This window comes from Berghia stephanieae, chromosome 6 (genome assembly GCF_034508935.2).
Source record: "Berghia stephanieae isolate SIO BIC M18660-M18661 chromosome 6, UCSD_Bste_1.3, whole genome shotgun sequence".
In the NCBI taxonomy this organism is placed as follows: Eukaryota; Metazoa; Mollusca; class Gastropoda; order Nudibranchia; family Aeolidiidae; genus Berghia; species Berghia stephanieae.
In genome coordinates this window covers 41,675,790-41,698,954 of record NC_088365.1, presented here as the reverse complement: position 1 = coordinate 41,698,954, position 23,165 = coordinate 41,675,790, and the positions used below count along the sequence as shown (strand labels likewise).

Genomic DNA, 23,165 nt, shown 5'->3' with positions numbered 1-23,165 from the left:
TAGTTGTTCTTTGCTGAATAATGATTAACAACTAATACATAAGTTTACTCAGTGTGAAGCTATAAATTTTACTTTTTATTTTACTGACCAAGGCTTCACACAGCTTCCCTTCATGCCGCCATAAATTTTTTTTTTTAAAAGACAAGACGTCAACATTGAAACTTTTAAAGATGTCTTTATCTCAGAAGTAATCTTTTATTAAGAAATGTGATAAAGGCATTTTATAAATCAGTATTCACCCAATTTCTACAAGTGGAAGGATGAGGTTATTTGTAGAAATGATGGTGGCCTTTTTTCTTCATTTTTTTCACCGTTATCCCTCTTGTGTTTCTGATTCTGCTTTGTTTGTATTAACTTTAACATTTGAGTGTTTGTTTTTTTTTCTCATTTCAGAGATCGTTGTGTTGGGAATATTAGCTTTTAATGTTTTTTTTATCCGTTTTATTTATTCTAAAATTTTATTATAATTTTTAAAAATTGCTATTGTTATCTATGCATTTTATTCGCTGAACTAAAACTAACTTTTAGTTTATCCCTTCCAAACTTTAAAAAAGAAAATTAAACAATATGAATGATATGCCTCATTTATCTAAATATATAATGTATATTGAATGTTGAAAGATTTTTCACTTAGATACAATACCAGATTCTCATCATTGGTCAGGTCAAATGACAAGACTTGTCTGTTCTCACCACACTCACAGCGTGATTATCTTCGTTGCAGGGAGTTGTGACTTAATGACAAGATAAGACTTCTTCAATTCCAAATTATTTTCTTGATGGAAAAGATGTCCTTTTCCAAAATATCAAAAGAAACCCAACCTAAGTAGACATGAGCTGAAAAATTAACTGACGAGCATCTAGTATTTCACCTAAGTGAAAAATGTAGCTAAATTAGCTATAACAGGAATGACATTAGTCAATAATTTTCTGTTGCAATGTCTCACATGTGAGATAGGAGAACGCTACCCCCCCCCCCCCCTTCCCCAATAAAATAAAAGGAACCCAAGGTAGCAAAATGTTTATGGTCGTAAAGGTCATGGTTATCCCAAATTGTCCCCCAGAAAGCTTGTTGCTATTGAGGCATAATTATACCTTAATGCGAAATTTACCAATGACTACATTGCTTTTGTTTTTGGAGATTTCCCTGGTGTGTGTGTGTGTGTGTTTGTGTGTTTATGTGTGTGTGTGTGTTTATTGATATAGTTTACGAATTGTTTTAGTATTGTACCATGTTGTAAAGTGAGTCCCATATTGAGAGTAGAAAAATGCTGTGTCAAAGAAATAAGTTGGAAAGTGACCTTCCACCAAATCTAAAGAGAATCAGGTCTGCTAGATGAACAGATTTGTGGCGAAAAATACTTTCCAGACCTAGGATTGAACCTGGTGTCCTAGAGATACTCTAAAAGATAAATATTTGAGGAGGTTCCAGTCTGGTGAAATGGATGTCCACTTAACATCACATTTCTGTTGATCACATTTCTCCTGATGCTGAGTAATCCATAGAAACTAACATGTTTGAGTCATTGATAATTTTAATTATGAATTAAAATGTGCATCAAATACAATAGAGGTTTGCAGAATATTTAAGAAAACACATAACTTTTACTCAAAGCAACGGTGTCAAATTAATTTTTAATAAATTTTGTTTTTGCTATTGCCTCTATCTTGTTCCTATCTCATCAGCTCTGAATGTTTGTGTCAGTGTCGAAAGAGGGTGGGATCATCGGCTTCAATGGATGTCTCGATTCTTGATAGTGAAGAGGGTGATGATAAACTTCTTGGGAAAGAGGAAGAAGTGCCGGAGAACCTGGAGGAGTCCATCAAGAATTTCCGGAATGATAATTTTTAGGTTATTTCTGTTGTGAAAATGTTAACAGGAAAATCACTTTGGAAGGTGTTAGTGTTACCTTTATGACAAATTTTGGCAACTGTATGTTGGCTACCTGCCAACCCTTCCTCTTTTGGCGGAATCATTCCTATTTTCACCCTTTCCTCCCGCCATTCCATCATTGTCTCTAAAATTCCGATTTTCAAAATACATTTATAATTGATGATAATGATAAGAAAGGGGGGAGGGGATCTGAAAAAGGTGAAAATAAAATATTTTAATGTTTGCTAAAAGGGAAGTAAATAGGAAGATTGATTGCACTCCTTTCCCCCTTTCCCCATTCCATGACCTAACACATGTGATAGTTTTGCCTTGCCAGCTGTGTTTGTATTTGGTGACAAAAATGGTGGTAATTCTGATAGGAAATTATCCATTTCTGACAAAACTTCTATTTTTTTTATCTCAAATTCCTATTTTCTGACTTTTATTTTGGAATGTGAAGGGTTGGCAGGTCTGTATATAGATTTTTTTTCTCTCTTTTGTATGTTAGAAGCAGGATAAAAAGTAACAAAAAAAAAATTAAAATAAAAAAGACGGAGTGTTGGATAAATATTAATGTTAAAATAATGTTTTACATAATATCTGTCCAATATGAGTACATATTCAAACTCCTCTCCCAGCAAACTTTCTCTTTTTTTTCCTTTTCTGATTTTGCCTCATACAAGGCACTATTGGTTATACTTCATTCATGTGAAATACCATATACCCTTTTTAAAAACGTTGTTTTTCCTCTATTGCTAACATCTATGATTATCTCCAGAGACCCGCTTTTACTTGACACCATTCTCATTCATCGTTTTATGTTTAAATTAAAGTTTTATTTCAGATTCTGGGTGGGGTCGTCTGACCTCCAATAGTGGTGAGGAGGTCACTTGCTATGTCTTGTCTCTTATCCCGCTTTATCTGTTTCTGACTTGATTACTGTCTTTGTCTTGGAATGAGACAGTGTTGATAATCTTCCGCGGATTTCATGGACTTTGGGATTTTCTTCGAAATTTTCCACTGTTTTTGCAGTCTCAAATATTTTTGTGTGAAAAGTGTTCACCTGGCTTATCCGTGTGCTCGCGATGTGCCCTGCGGAAGACCCATGGAAAATCAACATCGTGTGTCAAAAGTTGACACCTGTGCTCAGTTGCATGAAGTTTGGTGACAGTTGCGTTTTTATGACAACCTTGACAGGCTGTCACCAAATGTCAAAAGTGACACGAAATGTGGTGACTAGGATGAGTAGACGTTGGAAAGGGGATTGGTTAGGCCACAAAGAAATAGAAAATAGAAAATCAATTCATAACTCACTCTGGCAGAGTAATCTCTCTCTCTCTCTCTCTCTCTCTCTCTCTCTCTCTCTCTCTCTCTCTCTCTCTCTCTCTCTCTCTCTCTCTCTCTCAGCCTCTTTTGTAATTTGTAGACATTGGAGTGTATCCCTCTTCGTTGGGACCCGTGCTTGTGTCTGGATGAGACTTTTAGGTGATCTCAAACTAAGTACTTTGACAGTGTGCTCTTGGAATCTACATCTGTTTCCTATTTGAACCAATTACCTTTGTCTTATCTTTTCTTTGGTGCTTTAATTGTAATTCTAGAACTTTTTACTATCCCATTTTCTTGATGGGGGACCTGGCCTCCCATAGTGGGCAGGGTGGCAATCACTGTGTCTTCTATCCTCTATAGCTGTTTTCCCATTTGCTTTCTGTCTTTGTCTTGGAATGAGATTACTTGGTTTCGTCCTGGCCCTGGCCGGAGTCCTTGGCTGGGAGGGAAGCAGTCAAATGCATAGTTATTGTTTGGGAGATGATATTATTTTCCTTGTAAATCATCTCTCTGTTATGTATTATTAATTATACATGTATGTTATTTTAAATGTATAATGTTGAGCATTTGCGTGTATTCCTCTTTGCTGGATCTTGTGGTTGTGTTCGGATGAGACTTATAGGTGATCTCAAACTAAGTATTTTGATAGTATCCTCTTGGAATCTACATCTAATTCCTATTTGAACCAATTCCCCTTTGTCTTACTTTTTCTTGGGTGCTTTAATTGTAATTCTAGAACTTTTTACTATCCCATTTTCTTTTTTTTTTACTGGTGCTGATATGACCTTAATGTGTTGCATGCGCCGTAAAACCATTAAAGACAAAAACAAACATACATCTATATATATATAGGTCTTGTCAAGGGTCATTGTTTTGAAATGGGTTCCTGGTATGTAGATGTTCAAAAATACATTATTATTCATTGGGTGCATTCAAGTCATTTTTTTGTTTTGTTTTGTTTTAGGTGATTACAACGATAATTGTCACTCTAATGAATGTATAACTGTATAATGTATATAATTATACATCTGCCACATATTTCCCCTTACTTTATATATTTGTAAATTCTCTATCATACTGAACTCTTTATATTTAAAAACCAAAGTTTTGTACTTAACTTTTTCCTAATTGTTTTTTAAAAATCTAGAACGTTTATTTCAAATCTGATATTGACTTCCTTATTGATTGATTTTCTCTGGTTTTTGCATCGAAGTTTAAAATATTTTAAAAACACAAAATGTATACTATGTATATTATAATATGGGAGGTATATGTTTTGTATATTGTAATTATATTATAATTAAGAGTAGAGATAGAATGACATTTGTTTGCTGCCAATCTGTATGTGTGTGTGTGTGTGTGTGTGTGTAAGTGTATTTAACCATAGTAATCCACAACCATATATATTTAATGAAAAAAAAACGTATGTGTATTGATGATCTGTTGTATATAATCTTTCAGTATTATAATCCAATGAAATCCATTGATTGTACACTATCTAAATCGTGTGTAATTAATTGTAGAACAGGATTTTTAATGAATATCACAAGCAGGATAACTCTTTCGATTAAGTGTTCATGCTTATCTTAAATGTTGAAAATCTGGGTGGGGTTCCTGACCTCCCATAGTGGGCAGGGAGGCACTTAATCTGTCTTCTATACCCCTTTATCTTCTTTCCAACATGCTTTCTGTCTTGGGATGAAATTACTTGGTTTTGTCCTGGTACGGACCGGATACCTAGCTGGGAGGGAAACAGTCAAGTGGATAGTTAGTTTTGGGAGATGATGTTTTTTATCTTGTAAATCATCTCTCTGTTATGCATTGTATTATGTTTTATATACATATTATATATGATTTGTAAACATGTGAGTGTGAGTGTTTTCTCTTAGTGGGAACCTGTGCTTCTTGTGTCTGGATGAGACGTTCAGGTGATCTCAAGCTTAGTACTTTGATGGTGTGCTCTTTGAATCTACATCTGTTTCCTAATTGAACCAATTTCCCTTGTCTTACCTTCTCTTGGGTGCTTTAATTGTAATTCTAGAACTTTCTACTAACCCATTTTCTTCCTTTTTACTGGCGCTGATATGACCTTAATGTGTTGCACTGGGTGGGGATCCTGACCTCCCATAGTGGGCAGGGAGGTACATGCTGTGTCTTCTATCCCCCCAACCCGTTTTCCAATTGTTTCCTGCTGTGTCATCTATCCCCTTATATCTGTTTTCCAACATGCTTTCCGTCTTTGTCTTGGAATGAGATTACTTGGTTTTGTCCTGGTCCTGGCCAGATGCCCTGGCTGAGAGGGAAACAGTCGATTGTATAGTTAGTTTTGGGAAGATGATATTTTTTTCATTGTAAATCATCTCTCTGTCATGCACTGTATTATGCTTTCTTTATATTATATATGATTTGTAAAACATTTGAGTGTGTTCCTGTGCTTGTGTCTGGATGAGACTTTTAGTGATCTCAAACTAAGTACTTTGATAGAGTGCTTTTGGAATCTACACCTGTTTCTTATTTGAACCAATTCCCCTTTGTCTTCCCTTTTCTTGGGTGCTTTAATTGTAATTCAAGAACTTTTTACTATCCCATTTTCTTCCTTTTTACTGGCGCTGATATGACCATAATGTGTTGCAAGCGCCGTAAAACCCTTAAAAACAACAAAACAAAACCTGTCGTTGTCTTGGAATGAGATTACTTGGTTTTGACCTGGCCCTGGTCGGAGTTCCTTGCCTGGGAGGGAAACAGTCGAATGTATAGTTATAGTTGTGGGAGATGATATTTTTTTCCTTGTAAATCATCTCTATGTTATGCATTGTATTATGTTAGGTTAACATATTATATTATACGATTTGTAAACATTTGAGTGTATTCCTCTTAGTTGGGACCTGTGCTTGTGTCTGGATGAGACTTTTAGGTGATCTCAAACTAAGTACTTTGACGGTGTGCTCTTGGAATCTACTTCTGTTCCCTATTTGAACCAATTCCCCTTTGTTTCACCTTTTCTTTTGTGCTTTAATTGTAATTCTAGAACTTTATACTGGGTGGGGTTCCTACCTCCCAGAGTGGGCAGGGAGGTACTTGCCGTGTCTTCTATCCCCTCTTATCTGTTTTTCAATTGCTTTCTGTCTTTGTTTTGGAGTGAGATTGCTTGGTTTTACCCTGACCTTGGTCGGAGTCCTTGGCTGAGAGGGAAACAGTCGAATTTGTAGTTATAGTTTTGGGAGATGATATTTTTTTCCTTGTAAATCATCTCTCTGTTATGTACTGTTACTCTTTTCATTTTTAACATATGATTTGTAAACATTTGAGTGTGTTCCTCGTAGTGGGGATCTGTGCTTGTGTCTGGATGAGACTCAGTGATCTCAAACTAAGTACTTTGATAGTGTGCTCTTGGAATCTACATCTGTTTCCTATTTGAACCAATTCCCCTTTGTCTTACCTTTTCTTGTGTGCTTTTTAATTGTAATTCTAGAACTTTTTACTATCCCGTTTTCTTCCTTTTTACTGGCGCTGATATGACATTGTGTGTTGCGAGCGCCGTAAAACCCTTAAAAACATAAAAACAAATACACTTTATACTATCCCATTTTCTTCCTTTTTACTGGCGCTGATATGACCTTAATGTGTCGCAAGCGCCGTAAAACCCTTAAAAATAATTTTTAAAAACATAATGTGTTGCAAGTGCCGTAAAATCCTTAAAAACAAACAAACTTCCCTTTTTTTTTAAGGTGTACCGTTGAGATCATGTGCTGTCTCTTATGTCTAGTGTTCCCTATTTGAACTTGCTCCTTTATTTTCTTATGTTTTGTTTCCTTTTGTCATGGATTCTTGTAATCGCAGGTCTTGAATCTTTTGACTATTCTACTGACTACTTTTTATTGGTCCTTAATTGACCTAAGAGGGTCCCGATAGCTCTGTTGGTAGAGCACTCGCTTCACACACAAAGGGATCAAGATCGATCCCGGGTGCAGTCGAGATTTTTTCTGACCCCCCTGTCCACCCATCAGTGAATGGGTAGCTGAGTCTTTTAGATTTGGCGGAAAGTACTTTGTGATAAGCTAACGTCCTATCCAAAGGATAGCAAGCAGTTGCTATTGTCTGTTTCACGCTATAGAAATCGGGATAAACTCCGGCTCCATGGGCCCAATGGCTCTAGAGGACTACTAATTGACCTAAAAGTGTCACAAACTCCGTTAAACCCCTGAAATAAAGACAAGCACCTGGTATTGCTCATCCTATCATTTGCTATTATGATACTTATTGTTGATTGTTGTTTTTCCACACTTGATTTTCTTTTCTTCGCTGTTGAATGTTACTGATTGTAACTTTTTATATAGTATAATAATAATGGCTGCTACTACAGTGTCAAGGTTGTGACTTTAAAATTACTAGAAATGTCCTCAAGAATTGCGAAAAAAATACTTTCGTTGTAAACCAAGATAAATTTATTTTATTTTGTCATTCATTATTGCTTGTGTTATTTCATTTTAGTAGATGCTTGAGGGGGGGGGGGGGGGGGGGGAAGCTAAACAAAATCATTACGGTATCTATTGTTGAGTTATTTATGGAATAAACGAAATTGTGTTTGATTTAATACAGTCTTATTTTGATTTGTGCTTGTGTCCTGATGAGACTTATCGTATAGGTGATCTCAAACTAAGTACTGGGTGGGGTTCCTTCATACTTTCAATGCAAAAGATTTATAAAGAGGAATTACCAACACATTCGGTATAGATAATATTTCGTTCTTTTCATATTTTAACTTACATTCGTCATGATGAATCAAATAACATGATATTGACATTCGACCTCTAGACTACAATGATGCCCATGATGGTCGACTGTAGAACAAACTGAACCAAAGAACCCACCCACAAGATATATATATATATATATATATATATATATATATATATATATATATATATATATATATATATATATATATAAAGAGAAGTGAGAGAGAGAGAGAGAGAGAGAGAGAGAGAGAGAGAGAAATACGTATATGCATATATATGAAAAATACCTCTCATTTCAAAATCTAAACTACAGGCCACGGCGTTGTTACCGGCCAGGTAATCATTTTACTCTGAGTGTGATGAGATAAATAAAGATCATTTTCTCTTTCAAAGAATCAACCTTATGAAGCCCGCAGCAGGACATAAACCCGGAATCTACAAGTCACAAACTGCGTGACATGCATATTGAAGTGAAAGAAATATGATGGGTCGAGCGGTGACACCATTGTGTAGGAGGGAAACTTCGTAGATATTGTATTTTGAAAGAATTTCAAACTCCTTAATAACTTAATAGTTGACAATAATTGATTTAAGACGCACAAAACCATTCTTGATTAGACGTCTATTTTATTTTGATTTTATAGGAAAAGACATAATGATGAAACGGGTTCCTGTAGTCCGTGGATCATTTCTCAGGAACTGTGGGGGGAAAAATATACAAAATGCACAAAGTTGAGACTAAAATACAAAAAGACACCCCCCCCCCCCCCCAAAGGGAAAGTTAAAACAACAAAAAAACGTTATCCTTTATTTCGAGTAATATCCACAAAAGTACTCAATGCGAGGTTTAAGGTGTTCCAAAAAGTCATAAAACAAAAATCAATATATTATAACAGCTGCGAAAAAGAACAAAATACTAAACACAGAACATTCCGGACTCAAAACCCTTCTTCAGCCAATAACAAAAACATGAATACACCACTTACAATCCCGACAAACAATAGAGAAATATCGTCTTATCCTTGGATTTAAGATATAATATCGCCTGTCTCGCTCTACAGGCCAATAGCCTGTCTCGTCCTACATGCCAATCGCCTGTCTCATCTTACATGTCAATACTCTTCAATAGTCGTAACGTCACTTCCTTCCTAATGACGCATGGTAACTTAGTAACACTGGCTCTAAACTATCGGAACAATGGCGGACGCCCGTATGAAATATTTATCCGGCGAACATAAAAGCGTTTCCAAAAGAAAAAAAACCCCATAAATTTGATCATGTTTTGACTTTTACACATTCTGATCACAAGGCATATGAAAAGGGAATAAAAAGTTCTAGCCAGCATGAAGAATAAAAAGTCATGATTTTCTTTGTTTAGAACCAAGATGGCCGCCGTTGCCGGGCGGCGTGACATCAGACTACTGAATCCTATTGCCTGTCTCGTCCTACATGTAAATCGCTTTCTCGTCTTACATGTCAATTGCCTGTCTCGTCCTACATGTAAATCGCCTGTCTCGTCCTACATGCCAATCGCCTGTCTCATCTTACATGTCAATTGCATGTCTCGTCCTACATGTAAATCGCCTGTCTCGTCCTACATGCCAATCGCCTGTCTCATCTTACATGTCAATTGCATGTCTCGTCCTACATGTAAATCGCCTTTCTCGTCCTACATGTAAATCGCCTGTCTCGTCCTACATGTAAATCGCCTGTCTCGTCCTACATGTAAATCGCCTGTCTCGTCCTACATGTAAATCGTCTGTCTCGTCCTACATGTAAATCGTCTGTCTCGTCCTACATGTAAATCGCCTGTCTCGTCCTACATGTAAATCGTCTGTCTCGTCCTACATGTAAATCGTCTGTCTTGTCCTACATGTAAATCGCCTGTCTCGTCCTACATGTAAATCGCCTTTCTCGTCCTACATGTCAATTGCCTTTCTTGTCCTACATGTCAATTGCCTGTCTCCTCCTACATGTCAATCGCCTATCATCATCATCATCATCATCATCATCATCATTATTATTATTATTATTATTATTATCATTATCATTATTATTATTATATTTATTATTATTATTATTATCATTGTCGTCATCATCATCATCATCATCTATTTTATTATTATTATTATTATTATTATTATTATTATTATTATTATTATTATTATTATTATTATTATTACTATCATTATTATTGTCATCATCATCTATGGCAAAGCTGTTCATACACATTGCTGGCTGATGATTGATTTTTAAAATTGAAATAGCACGATCTCAAAGTCATAAATTCGTTTTATTCCTTGGCATCAAACTTTACATAGTTTGATTATAAAAAATCGGGAGTCTGAAATAAGAAATGATATAGTATCCTAAATTCAAGCTAAACTAGAGAGTCATTTGAGATAATAATATGTTCAAAACTGACTTTACATGCCATTGTAAAGCATACGATTCCATATTCCTATAATTCCATCCCACCCTTCCTAAATGTAATTGGTCCTCCCACATATTTTTAGAATGGTCAAGTCACATCGGATTGCGACATTGATTGGATACGTCTATTAATGAGCAATTTGTTTTAGTTTTTATCAATTAATTATGGCAGGTAATTATCAACTCAAGCATATTTTCTCCCATACTATCTCACTAATTGGGGATCGATACCTATAAGACAGTTAAGTGGGAGTACTGCCCAACGTATCTTCTAAGGTCATCTCGTGAGAAGTTGAGTAATTAATCTACTGACCAGCCACCGTACTATATCCATCTATCTACCAGAACTTCCCACACCCCAGATTAACCGTAAACAGTTGTAAGCACACATCTTACACATCATCATCATCATCATCATTGCACAACGTGGTTCAATAACAAAATGAAGGGAAATACTTACCGCACGTAAGGGTACCTCCTGGACAATGATACCCATAAGGACACCCCTGAAAAAATATTGACAGATAAAATGATAAATGGAGAAGTCATGCCAATTTCCAATAATCATTTGAGGTCAAAATAAAATTAGCAACATGATTTTTTTTTAAAGGTACAATTTGACTAGTGCCATATCGATCATTAACTTAGAATTATTCCTGCTCTATTGACGTTTTGAATGGACAGGACCACCATTAACAAAATAATTTTTTTTTACGAAGCACAATATCCCATTCTTCCGCCAGATTATTAACATGTATGTATGAGTTCATGGTCGTGTTTTGTGACATTCAGATTCAATAGCACTTCGTAATAAAACCCGTGAACGACCTATATTGATTGAATACACTGTGACAAATGACTGATTGATTTTTATTCTAATTACGACGCCTTCCCCGTTCTTATTTTTCGTCTATATAGATGACACGCGGCATCTGGCTGACAATTATTTTCTACAAATGCGCAACATAGTATTATATATGTCTTTTGTTGCTTCAATCGCATTAAATAATCATTCAAAATATATTGATATTGAATTTACAAATATGAAAATGTAAAACAAAAGGCACGGCGAAAAATTTGTAAATGCAACAACGATAGAAGAGCTCAGTCTGTCGGTTGGTTTAGAAGAAGAAGAAGAAGAAGAAGAAGAAGGAGAAGGGAAGGAGAAGAAGAAGAAGAAGAAGAAGAAGAAGAAGAAGAAGAAGGAGGAGGAGGAGAAGAAGAAGGAGAAGGGAAGGAGAAGGAGAAGGAGAAGGAAGAAGGAGAAGGGAGAAGGAAGAAGAAGAAGAAGAAGAAGAAGAAGAAGGAGAAGGGAAGGAGAAGAAGAAGAAGAAGAAGAAGATTGATAATTTTTGGGATGGTTTTTTTTTCTCTTGTATTTTTCTTTCTTGCTTTGTCTGGCACCTTTCATACACGCTTGTTCAGTTCTTTATCTTACACCGGTGCCTGCTCCTTAATTTCTTAATTTGATAAGTTCAAGTTCAGCACTCCCGCGGGGCGTTCATACTGCCGTAGAGTTGACATAAAATTCTTAAAACAAACAAAAAAAAAAAAAAAAAAAGAAATAAAAAGCGATCATACCTTTGGGTCATCACACCATGTCAAAGGAGAATAGCCACTACAAACGTTAACCAACGTGACCAGAATAGTTTTTGACGCATGTGGAATTTTTTAAAAATTTGAATCAATCAATTGTTTTAAGTCCCACGTTAATGCGTATTTATCATGGTATAAGCTTGCCAAATGCGCTTTGCACTATTTATATTCCTCCAACATGCTTTAATATTGAACCCATTTCCATTTTATATCATGCAAGTCGCCTGCTATCGCCATTATACATAGAATTGCATCACTCTTACCATTTCCGTCATTGCCTATTGCCTGGTACTGACTACATACTTTGTGCGTAAAATGGGTGCGTAAACCGTGCAATATTTGAACTATTTATTTGGGATATTAGCACCAAGAAGAGGGACTAAACTCATAAAGTGTTCTTCTCAAGTACAAAATATTGGTCAAAAATTGTATGATTCTAAAAATAGAAGGAAATCGATAAATACAAATTATACAGTCATGTACACATGTAGTAGGGGGAATTAGGCTAAAACCGTGTAAATTCGGGTTGAAAGCATGAAAATTTGCATACAGGTTGCTAAGACCCATGGAAAAAAGATCTGATATAGAACCACTCTGGCAATCAATCATAACGTATCGGTTTCAGGCCTTAGATTTTACCTATTACAGTTATATTAAACAAGGGAAATAACTGCTTAAAAATATATATTTTCTTCATATTCATTGTATTTGGGAAAATTAGGCTAAAAGCGTGCACATTGGGGTTGAAATCCTGAAAATTGTCACATAGGTAGCTATGACCCGTATAAATAACACCTGATATAGAACCACTCTGGCAATTTATCATAACAGTGCGTTTTTAGCTCTTTTATTTTTTCCTATATAGCATTACTTATCCGAGGAAATAACCACGACAATACAATGTGCGTTCTAAAACTTTAAATACACCGGTAACCATTTACGGGAGCTAACTGATGGTTATTTCGTGTTGTAACTAGTAGATAAAAGCGGGAGAGGTGGGAGAGGGAGTGAGCGGGAGATACGGAGAGAGAGAGAAAGAGAGAGAGAGAGAGAGAGAGAGAGAGAGAGAGAGAGAGAGAGAGAGAGAGAGAGAGAGAGAATTTTACTCATTACTGTACTAACCTAACTAGTAGATAAAATATGGAGAGGGGGGAGAGGGAGTGAGCGGGAGAGACGGAGAGAGAGAGGAAGAGAGAGAGACAGAGAGAGAGAGAGAGAGAGAGAGAGAGAGAGAGAGAGAGAGAGAGAGAGAGAGAGAGAGAGAGAGAGAGAGAGAGAATTTTACTCATTACTGTACTGACCTAACACCCCCCCCCCCCCCCCCCCCCCACACACACACACACACCGCATCTACACAAGTCCGTGCAAGGCAAACCGGGCCTTAAACACTTTCATCGGGTGCCGATACATTCTCTCTTACATGAACATTTGATGAGTTTTTGGGACACTTTTGACAATTCTGGAAATAATCTCCACAGTGGTTCATGTCGATCGTCACATTTGTTGCAGGGTTTTCTTCTATAAAAGATATAATATTAGCAAAAGCTCGACTTCTTTCGAGAACTGTGACATCATGATTATCATCAGCAGTGACATCTTTTCAAGCTTGTTTTTTTAAGTATCGTGCATGACAAATTTTATGGTATAGGGCGGTAGTGTGCCTCCTGAGCGACTAAATCTCCTCCGGCAATAAATAACATATCAGAATCTTTTATAGATAACGCTATTGCACGAATATTTTTCTATATCTGTTGTCATTACAGAATGGAGTACTCCCGATTCCATGTTTTTACAAAAAAGCACGTTTGTTTATTATAGCCAATCTCTAATTTTGAACGTTATCTCATTATTCCCGTGGGTTGCAAAATATATTCATTCGGTGACTCCTCCAAGACAAATGTCGAAGTTTGGAATTCTTGTAGGGCAATTCTTTTAGATTTCTTTAATTCTAACCGCCTAATTTTGTTGGCATTAAATTTTACACAACAATACTTATGCCACTTAGCATCATTTTGTTTTAAGCTTTCAATAATCTCATTTCTTTCTGATGAATAAAAAAAAATAGATACATCCAACTTGTTTTCATCACAAACCAAAGAATTGAATTGTGTTAAATCTTCAATAAGAGTTTCATAGCCTTGCCCTTTATCATACCTTCTCGACTTAGAGGGACATTATAAACGGTCTGGGTTATCTTGTTGGCATATCAAACACTTGTCCCAGTCTCTGGGAGCAGTTCTTTTTGCTATTTTATGTGTATCTGAAATCATGCAAACGTATTCCTTTATTAGGCATATGCAATATTCTTTCATAACTCTCTCTCTCTCTCTCTCTCTCTCTCTCTCTCTCTCTCTCTCTCTCTCTCTCTTCTCCCCTCTCTCTCTCTCTCTCTCTCTTCTGTTAAAGACCCATCATCAGCAAGCAAAATGTGTGCAGTGCCTTACATAATGACACAACAGTACAAATAGAACATTCTCCCATTGTCCCTTTGCGGTAAATAACCTAAAGTAAATAACTTGCCACAATATAGCATCAAAGTGGTTGATGATGATGATAATGATGATAATTATAGAAATGTAAGTGGTATGCTGACTCTTTACTGCCATCAAGTTTGACCGAAATAGGTTTTAACTCACGTAAAATAATTGTAGCAGTATTTTTGGAAAGAAAAGAAAACAGGAGGAGGGGAGAAGGAGCACTGTCCTTTGTCAACACCGGTTATCGGCATTTATTGAGCTGTGTTCTGCTAGTCTGTGTGTTAAATCTTCAATAAGAGCTTCATAGCCTTGCCTTTTGTCATACCTCCTCGACTTAGAGGGACATTATAAACGGTCTGGGTTATCTTGTTGGCATATCAAACACGTGTCCCAGTCTTTGGGAGCAGTTCTTTTTGTTATTGTATGTGTATCTGAAATCATGCAAACGTATTCCTTTATTAGGCATATGCAATATTCTTTCATAACTCCTCTCTCTCTCTTTCTCCTCTCCTCTTCTCTCTCTCTCTCTCTCTCTCTCTCTCTTTTTTTTTTTTTTTTTCTCTCTCTCTCTCTCTCTCTCTCTCTCTCTCTCTCTCTCTCTCTCTCTCTTTCTTTCGTTCTTTCTGTTAAAGACCCATCATCAGCAATTAAAGACCCATCATCAGCAAGCAAAATGTGTGCAGTGCCTTACATGACACAACAGTACAAATAGAACATTCTCCCATTGTCCCTTTGCGGTAAATAACCTAAAGTAAATAACGTGCCACAATATAGCATCAAAGTGGTTGATGATGATGATAATGATGATAATTATAGCAATGTAAGTGGTATGCTGACTCTTTACTGTCATCAAGTTTGACCGAAATAGGTTTTAACTCTCGTAAAATGATTATAGCAGTATTTTTGGAAAGAAAAGAAAACAGGAGGAGGGGAGAAGGAGCACTGTCCTTTGTCAACACCGGTTATCGGCATTGATTGAGCTGTGTTCTGCTAGTCTGTTTTCTCTACCCCTCTGCTCGTCGTCCCGTCTGCCCGTCCGTTTTAGAGCAATTGATTATACTTATTAAATCAGATGCAGAAAAAATCTCATGTTATAGAATATTGCTCGCTAGACGTCCTTTAAAAGAAGTGAAAATGAATAATATTTACGATTAAATAGTTTGTATGGTTCGTGAATCGAAAGTAAAAGGAAAGGAAAACATCCGCTTCGACGCTAAAAATAGTCACCAATGGGAATCCAAAGGATGACGTAAAACAACCTTTGGTCGGCTTGCCTCGAATGTTTACACAATAAAAATGAAAGAAATTATTGTTGTCCATTTCAAAATTTTCTAATCTTAAAAACATTGTATCTCAACTAATACTGATCTCTCAGAGTGTTTCTATATCATAAATTATAGGGTTTTTCACATTCTACAACATATGTAATTTTCATGCTTTCAACCCTGTTTGCACAATTCAATGTTTTTTTGGACCTAATTCCCCCTACTAATGTAAGTTCTCACTCGTTTGAACACTTTTAATTTTTTTAGTACAAAACAGTTATAATCATTTGTTTTATATCAAGAGAAGCTCATTCATTTCTTTATCCAATATGTAATAAACATGTTAACATCTATGCCCCTGTTTAAATAATAGCGAAAGTTTAAGAAGTGACACCAAAAAATTGAGTTAAAGTCTACCAATTTTACACAACGTTATTAATACCTTGTGTGCCCTTCTTTAACTAAATGCAGGGAAATTACTCGCCTTCGTTAGATTATCCCAGGCATCTTGGAGAAGCTGGTTTAAATCACCTTCGTTTTGATGAGGACCAAGACGATGTCATAGTATCCCACATGTCCTGGATTGGGTTCTTGTCAGGACTGACTAATGACCACCCCCTTGCCTAAAACGATTGTTCTCCTACAAAGGCCTGCATAATTCGAGCCATGTAATGGTGCATTGTCATGAATAAAAACTGTTGCGATTCCATTGTCTCTAATGTGCCTGTCAGATAATGACTTGCCATTTATTCTCTCTCAAAGATGTCTTTTCGTCTCCCATGATCCATCCCCAAAAAACTAAGGAACCACATACCCTGTTTCTGATTTGAAATGTATTTTCTCGCTGAAACCTTCCATCGTTCTTCTTTTAGTCTTTATTACTTTGTAAATAGCCTTTTGTTATATTACCAAACCTGCGTGAATATTCTGCAATAGACAGCCCAGCCTGAAATGCCCAATCAATCAGGTACGGTTCTCAATATTTAGTCTATGTATGATTTTTGTTAGGCTTGGTATACGTACAGTTAAAGAAAAATGAACAAACAAACAAATAAACAAACAACAGTTCGTTGATCAAATCATGTAAAGTTACGTTGATTTAAATAAGGTGGCTGATTCCAAAATTGGTGTAAAAATCCTATATTTAATTGCCTACAGTTGCCGAGGTTTTGCTTTCCCTAAAATTCTTACTTGTGCGCATTTTTGAAAGCCGAAATTTCGAAGTTTCAACTTCTAAGTATTGTATCTTTTGAGTAAATGTAAAGAAAGGGATATACGTAATTACATTCATGAAATAGGTCAGTAATAAACATTTAAAATAACATCGATATAACACAACGTAATGATTGGATTGTGTCATAAGATTTAAAGGAAGAAATAAGTGTGAACTTATTTTTGCACATGATTAAAAACATTCATAAACCGTATCATATCAACATAGATTCACCGTGTTTAAAGCGCTGTACACTGCCTTATTTATTCCTTCAGAAGTCAGAAGGCAATATGCAAATACATTTTCATTACCAACAGTACACGTTACCTGTTTAGTAGTGCCGCGCTGAAGACCGGTCTAGACCGCGGTCCGACGGTCTTTTAGCTGTGAACCGAAGACCGGTCCCATAGGGGAAGATCGGCGGCGGTCCTCACTTCTTATCACCTTTCAACTAGTGCGGGGCGGTCCTTGCAAGGACCACGGTCCTACGGTCTCGCGCCATAGCCTACTACTTCCCCAGCGCAGGGTTGCCAGATTATTTTTCAACAAAATGCCAGGGGAAGACTCAAAAAATGCCAAAACACTCAAAAAGATGCCAAAGTCTGTTGACTCCCACCCCCACTAAGAAAACTACTCACTTTTGATAGACAATTTACTATCATATCCTGGTGGCTTGCGTGTTTTCTTTTCTTTTTCTTTTCTTTTTTTTTTTTATTTTTTTTTTTTTGAATTATACTAAATTTTCTGTTGGGGTAATTATTTACCTACTGACTACTAAGTGGAGTGCTAAACCACTACACCACGGTTGGATTTTAAGAATGAAAAAGAAATGTGAAGATGTTTGTTTTTACGCGTTTAGAAATAATTAAGAAAAGGTGTCATTTGAAGTATAATATACAAGAAAAGAAAATGCCAAATGAAAATGCCAAATGCCAAATGATTTTTCTAATGCCAAACGGTTTTCAAAAATGCCAGATTTTTGGAATCTGGCATTTAAAATGCCAAACTGGCAACCCTGCCCCAGCGATTCGTTGCTTCGGTTGCCTATCTTCCACCAATCACCACCCATCCCACTTAATTAATCGCATCCACCCCCCTTTGCCATACACTAAACGACACAGACGACCATACAGGCAGACGACCACCAACCTCCACTCCGCAAACCGCCCTTTCGTGTGTGAGATGGGGGGAACAGGAGGCGCACGCCTTGGACGATTCCATTATACGGGGTAAATTTCAAAATTTACTACACCATAATGATCGCAATGACAATGATCTATGGTGAAGGCATGACCCCTCTTCTCTAATGGGTTATTGTTTGAAATGTATGTGACTACTAAAGATGTGTGTGTGTTTGTGTGTGTGTGTGTGTGTGTGTGTGTGTGTGTGTGTGTGTCGAACCTAGCAAGTAGCAAATCCGATTTTTTGTTTTCTTTTGTCCATCTCTTGTCACCACTCCTTTCTATCGCAGTGTTGTCATTTAAAATAATACAATAATATTAAAATTTCGTTGGTGTTTTTACTAATCAAATAATATGAGTTTCATTAGTTTCTTCCTTCCAAAAAACCCAGTTATAACGTCTGAATTTTAAAAAAGTCCAATAGAATATTTGGGGACCCCGATAGCTCAGTTGATAGAGCACTCTCTTTATACGCAAAGGGCCAGAGATCGATCCCGGGTGCAGTCGATTTTTTTCTGAATCCCTGTCTACTCAGCAATGAATGGGTAGCTGAGTTTGTTAGATCTGGCGAAAAGTCACCATCGACCCCTCTTATTACCTCATCCACCCCCTCTTATTATAACTTCACGTCTCTCTCTTACTCTTCAATGCTCGCTGCCCTCTAATGTGTGTGTGTGTGTGGGGGGGGGGGGGGGTAGGAGTTGCGTGTGTGTATCAACGCCACGAACAACTCGATCAACGCCTTGGGCGATGCCATTATCTCCGTTAATGGGGATAAATTTCAAATTTTATTAAATTATCGAAGTAACAATGAAGTACGGTGAGCAAATAAAGAAGGCATCACCCTCTTCTCTAATTAGGTTACAATTTGAAATGAGTGTGACTACTCCATGTGTTTTACTCCTGTAGACCACGGTTTTCATCGTGTAGCGGTCTTTAACGGTTCAAGAATGAACGATCCCATGGTCTCAAAGGTCAAACCGGTTCGAATTTCCAACAGTCTCTCAGGAATGTTCAATGTCGAAAAGGACCGGTCCTAGGACCGGTCCTTGCGGTCTTCATTTCCCAAGGACCGTAGGACCGTGGTCCTTAAGCTTGCCAAGGACCGCCCCGCACTACTAAAGACACAAGAAGATCTTGACAGCCTCAAAACGCTGGCCCAGGACCGTGACCAATGGAAACAATTAACAACATGGCCGGATGGAGAGAGCAGCTATACTTATCGACCATGACTGAATCACACAATTCTCAGTAAGCGTCATTCGGACTGCGAAGCTTACTACTACTACTACTACTATACGATATTTCGTCATGCTGGTGACCAAAGCGTGGATTATTTTAGAAATATCGACCAATTGCAGATCTTACAAATATTTTGTGTATATTTCAAATTATATTACGCGGCTATGCGTTCGTGGTATGTCTCTCGCTTTCGGATCGGAAGGTCCGGGATTCGAGCCTCGCTCGGCGCACAATTGAGTCCCTGTAAAAGGCTCTTTACTCACATCCTCTCATCGTACTCAGTTGTAAAATGAGTACCTGGCCGTAAACAGCGTTGTTTCTGTCGGTAAAAGTGTAATATCACCCAGAAAGCGTCATGCCACGTTCTACATGTTACGTATTGCTGTTGGACAGAGACCCTTTATAAAGCACTTTGATTACGTTTAGTGGATATTGCCCTAAATAAAAGCTTAAGATTTTTTGGGGTTTCTTTTTTGTTGTTGTTGGTTTCTTTAATTTTTCTAGAGAGTCACTGAAAAATACGTTTCATAATCTATGATAAATCCTTGGATAAATCCTTTTGATGTTCTGTTAAAATTTAGAATATTTTCTTACATCAATACGCTTCAACAGCCGTAACGTCACTTCCCTCGTAATGACGCATGGTAACTTAGTACCTGGCTCTAAACTATCGGAACAATGGCGGAAATATTTCTTCGAGGAGCATAAAAGCGTATCCAGAGGGGGAAAACATTATAAATTTGATCACGTTTTGACTTTTACACATTTTGATCACAAGACATATGAAAAGTTCTAGCCAGTATGAAGAATAAAAAGTACAGATTTTCTTTGTTTAGAACCATGATGGCCGCCTTTGCCGGGCGACGTGACATCAGACTATTGAATCCAATTGGCAAACAAAAAAAGTTACACGAGTTCTAGAAAAATTAATTTGCGATTATTTTCTGTTTCATGTATCGATTTTCAAAATTCATCCATGACCATCAGAATACTTTATGAACCTTATAGTAAAAGAAACCCATTTTGAATACTTATAATTAAACTGTCTGTTATGGTCCCTAATAATATATATAAATCGAAGTAGAATTGCAATTTAGTCTCACCAGTATATTGAAGATGTACGAGATATTCATCTTGACTTTCCTTGATGAATGATGCGGATCACAATGTTTTACTCCTCTCACACACGAGATAGAATGCAACATTACTAAAAACTGTCACCTTTTTTAAAGTGAGATGACACCTAATTTGTTAGTAATTATCTTTTTCGTGTTGGCAGCTTCTAATCGTACGCATACTACTATGATATGACGATCTATCCAAGATGATTTGTTTTGGTGAAACAAAGTTATACAAAAATTAACATACAACATAAAATTCTCGTTTCCCTTTAAAAGAGCCCATACACGGTGGGATTTATACCCGGGACGGGACTGGCGACGTGTTGGCGCCACAGATCCGTGCGCTCAGTCGCACGGGATTTTTGTCCACATACTTGAGGTATTACAAACTGACGTCACCGTTCCAAGCCTCTCTTTTCTAGTTTTTGTCTTGCTCACAATCGTGATTACTTCTCATTAAATTATATCAATCAGACTATTTAAAGAACGAAATTGACGTCACTCAACTCTTCGTTATTGTTTTAAGACAGCCATTTTGGTGATTAGTTCTCACAAAATTATATAAATCAGACTATAAATAGTATGCGCTTGGTTCTCAACAACATTGTCATCCGGAAGTATAACGGACCAACACCTAAAACTATGTGTAACCTTGAACGTTTATAGTCTGGATAATACAGTTAAGTGAGAATTACTCATAAACATGAATGACAAAAAAACAATAACAAAGAACTGAGTGACGTCATTTTCGTTCTATCTATAAATGTTTAAGGTTACACGTGGATTTGTGTGTCGTACGATATTTCCGGCTGGCGGATGTGGTGAGTATTTTACCTAAACTCACAGCATCAATAACCGTTCAAGATTCTCACATCATGTATAGTAATAGCAAAACAATGTAACATATCAAGAGAGAGAGAGAGAGAGAGAGAGAGAGAGAGAGATGGAGAGAGAGAGAGAGATGGAGAGAGAGAGAGAGAGAGAGAGAGGAGAGAGAGAGAGAGGAGAGAGAGAGAGAGCTGGGTGGGGATCCTGATCTCCCATAGCGGGCTGGGAGGTACATACTGTGTCTTCTATCGCCTTATATCTGTTACCCAACATGCTTTCTGTCTTTGTCTTGGAATGGGATTACTTGGTTTTTTCCGGGCCCTCGTCGGAGTCCTGGCTGGGAGGGAAACAGTCAAATGCATAGTTATTGTTTTGGGAGATGATATTTTTTTCCTTGTAAATCATCTCTCTGTTATGAATTATTATATTTGTTATTTTTAATGTTTAATGTAAGCATTTGAGTGTATTCCTCTTTGTTTGATTTTGTGCTTGTGTCCGGATGAGACTTATAGGTGGTCTCAAACTAAGTACTTTGATAGTGTGCTCTTGGAATCTACATCTGATCCCTATTTGTTCCCAATTCCCCTATGTCTTACTTTTTCTTGGATGCTTTATTTGTAATTCTAGAACTTTTTACTATACCATTTTCTTCCTTTTTACTGGCGCTGATATAACCTAAATGTGTTGCAAGCGCCGTAAAACCCTTAAAAACAACAAAAACAGAGAGAGAGAGAGAGAGAGAGAGAGAGAGAGAGAGAGAGAGAGAGAGAGAGAGAAAGAAGGGGGGAGGGAGAGAGAGGAATACTGTATACCAAAATCAAACAAGAACCCCCCAGGAAATCAGGAAATTGCACTTTTTTATGGCGCAATATCGGCTAAACGTGATCAAAGCACTTTCCAATGGATCTCCAGCCAAAAGCAGTACATGTTGTGAGTCTTTTACTTAGATTCACAGCATCAATAACTGTTCAAGATTAGGCGATATTACAATTGATTGTTTGCGACAGAGACAACGCTGTTCAAAGCAATGTACTCATTTTTCACCCGAGTACGGTGTACGAATGTTATTAAAGGGCCTTTCCAAGGACTCAACATTGCGCCGCACAAAGCTGGACTCGAACCATGTACCTTCCGATCCAAGTGTCATACCACAAGACACATGGGTAGCCGCATAAGAATATGATGAGAGAGAATAGATACATGATACGGATTGAAAGAGGAGAGAGTGGACGGAGTTCTTGGATATGTCTATAGAATGGAACGAAATTGACGTCAGTCATCTCTTTGTTATTAGATTCTTAACGAAATCGTACCGATCGACGAGATGCGAGAAGAAAGATACCCGGATGTAGCCTTCTTACATTACATCTCGACGCCATAACGAGATCTCGGTAGTACCGATGCTGCATATCTTTGAGATCCTTCATAAAGGCTGTACACCTTCTAAGGACACGGTTGACCACGAGGTTTTGTGTGTAATGGTCACTGTCTCAACGCTCATGAATTAATTAGTAAGGCTGGACTCGCAAACCAAAAAAAAACGAAATTTCTGTTTTAAATTCTTTTGAATCAAACGAGTACATCAACGTGTTCGTCTCATTGAGATGTGAAAAATGATATAAAAATCGGCCGATAAATTTTTAAAAATTTGCTTTAAAAAGCTGAAATATACGAGTACAAATGCAATTTTTGAAATCAAATTTATTCGTAAAACCGATTTCAACCGATTTTTCTGAAATAAAGACCAATGTTCCTCTTTTTTCAAGCTGATTTCAGCAAGGCGAATTTCAAATTCCTCACAATTATATTTTTTACTTTTAGATTTTAGCTATTAGGCCCACTCAAAAAAGATGTTACATTTTTTGATCGAA

The 23,165-nt window shown here is 37.0% G+C and overlaps 1 protein-coding gene and 1 long non-coding RNA gene across 9 annotated transcripts in view; one reads left to right on the top strand and one right to left on the bottom strand.

The window, feature by feature from the left end:
- The window catches only part of LOC144975038 (transmembrane protein 116-like), a 54,095-nt gene extending 46,435 nt beyond the window's left edge, over nucleotides 1–7,660 (top strand). For 3 of the 8 annotated variants that reach the window (XR_013645856.1, XR_013645857.1, XM_078918701.1), the window contains one exon: nucleotides 1,687–2,423. Coding sequence is in view for 3 of the 8 variants with exons in the window: in XM_078918701.1 (XP_078774827.1) it covers nucleotides 1,687–1,852 (166 nt within the window). In the remaining 5 variants the exon portion in view is untranslated. Of the gene's footprint in view, nucleotides 1–393; nucleotides 410–1,686 lie in introns of those variants that run through there. The other 5 variants (XR_013645855.1, XM_078918703.1, XM_078918707.1 and 2 more) reach the window with 5 other exon arrangements.
- Nucleotides 7,661–8,545: 885 nt separating this feature from the next.
- Nucleotides 8,546–20,675, bottom strand: LOC144975687 (uncharacterized). The gene is made up of 3 exons (XR_013645965.1): nucleotides 20,449–20,675; nucleotides 10,832–10,877; nucleotides 8,546–8,637 (listed from the first exon to the last, which is right to left on the bottom strand). It is a non-coding gene; the product is annotated as an uncharacterized LOC144975687 (long non-coding RNA).
- Nucleotides 20,676–23,165: the final 2,490 nt, after the last annotated feature.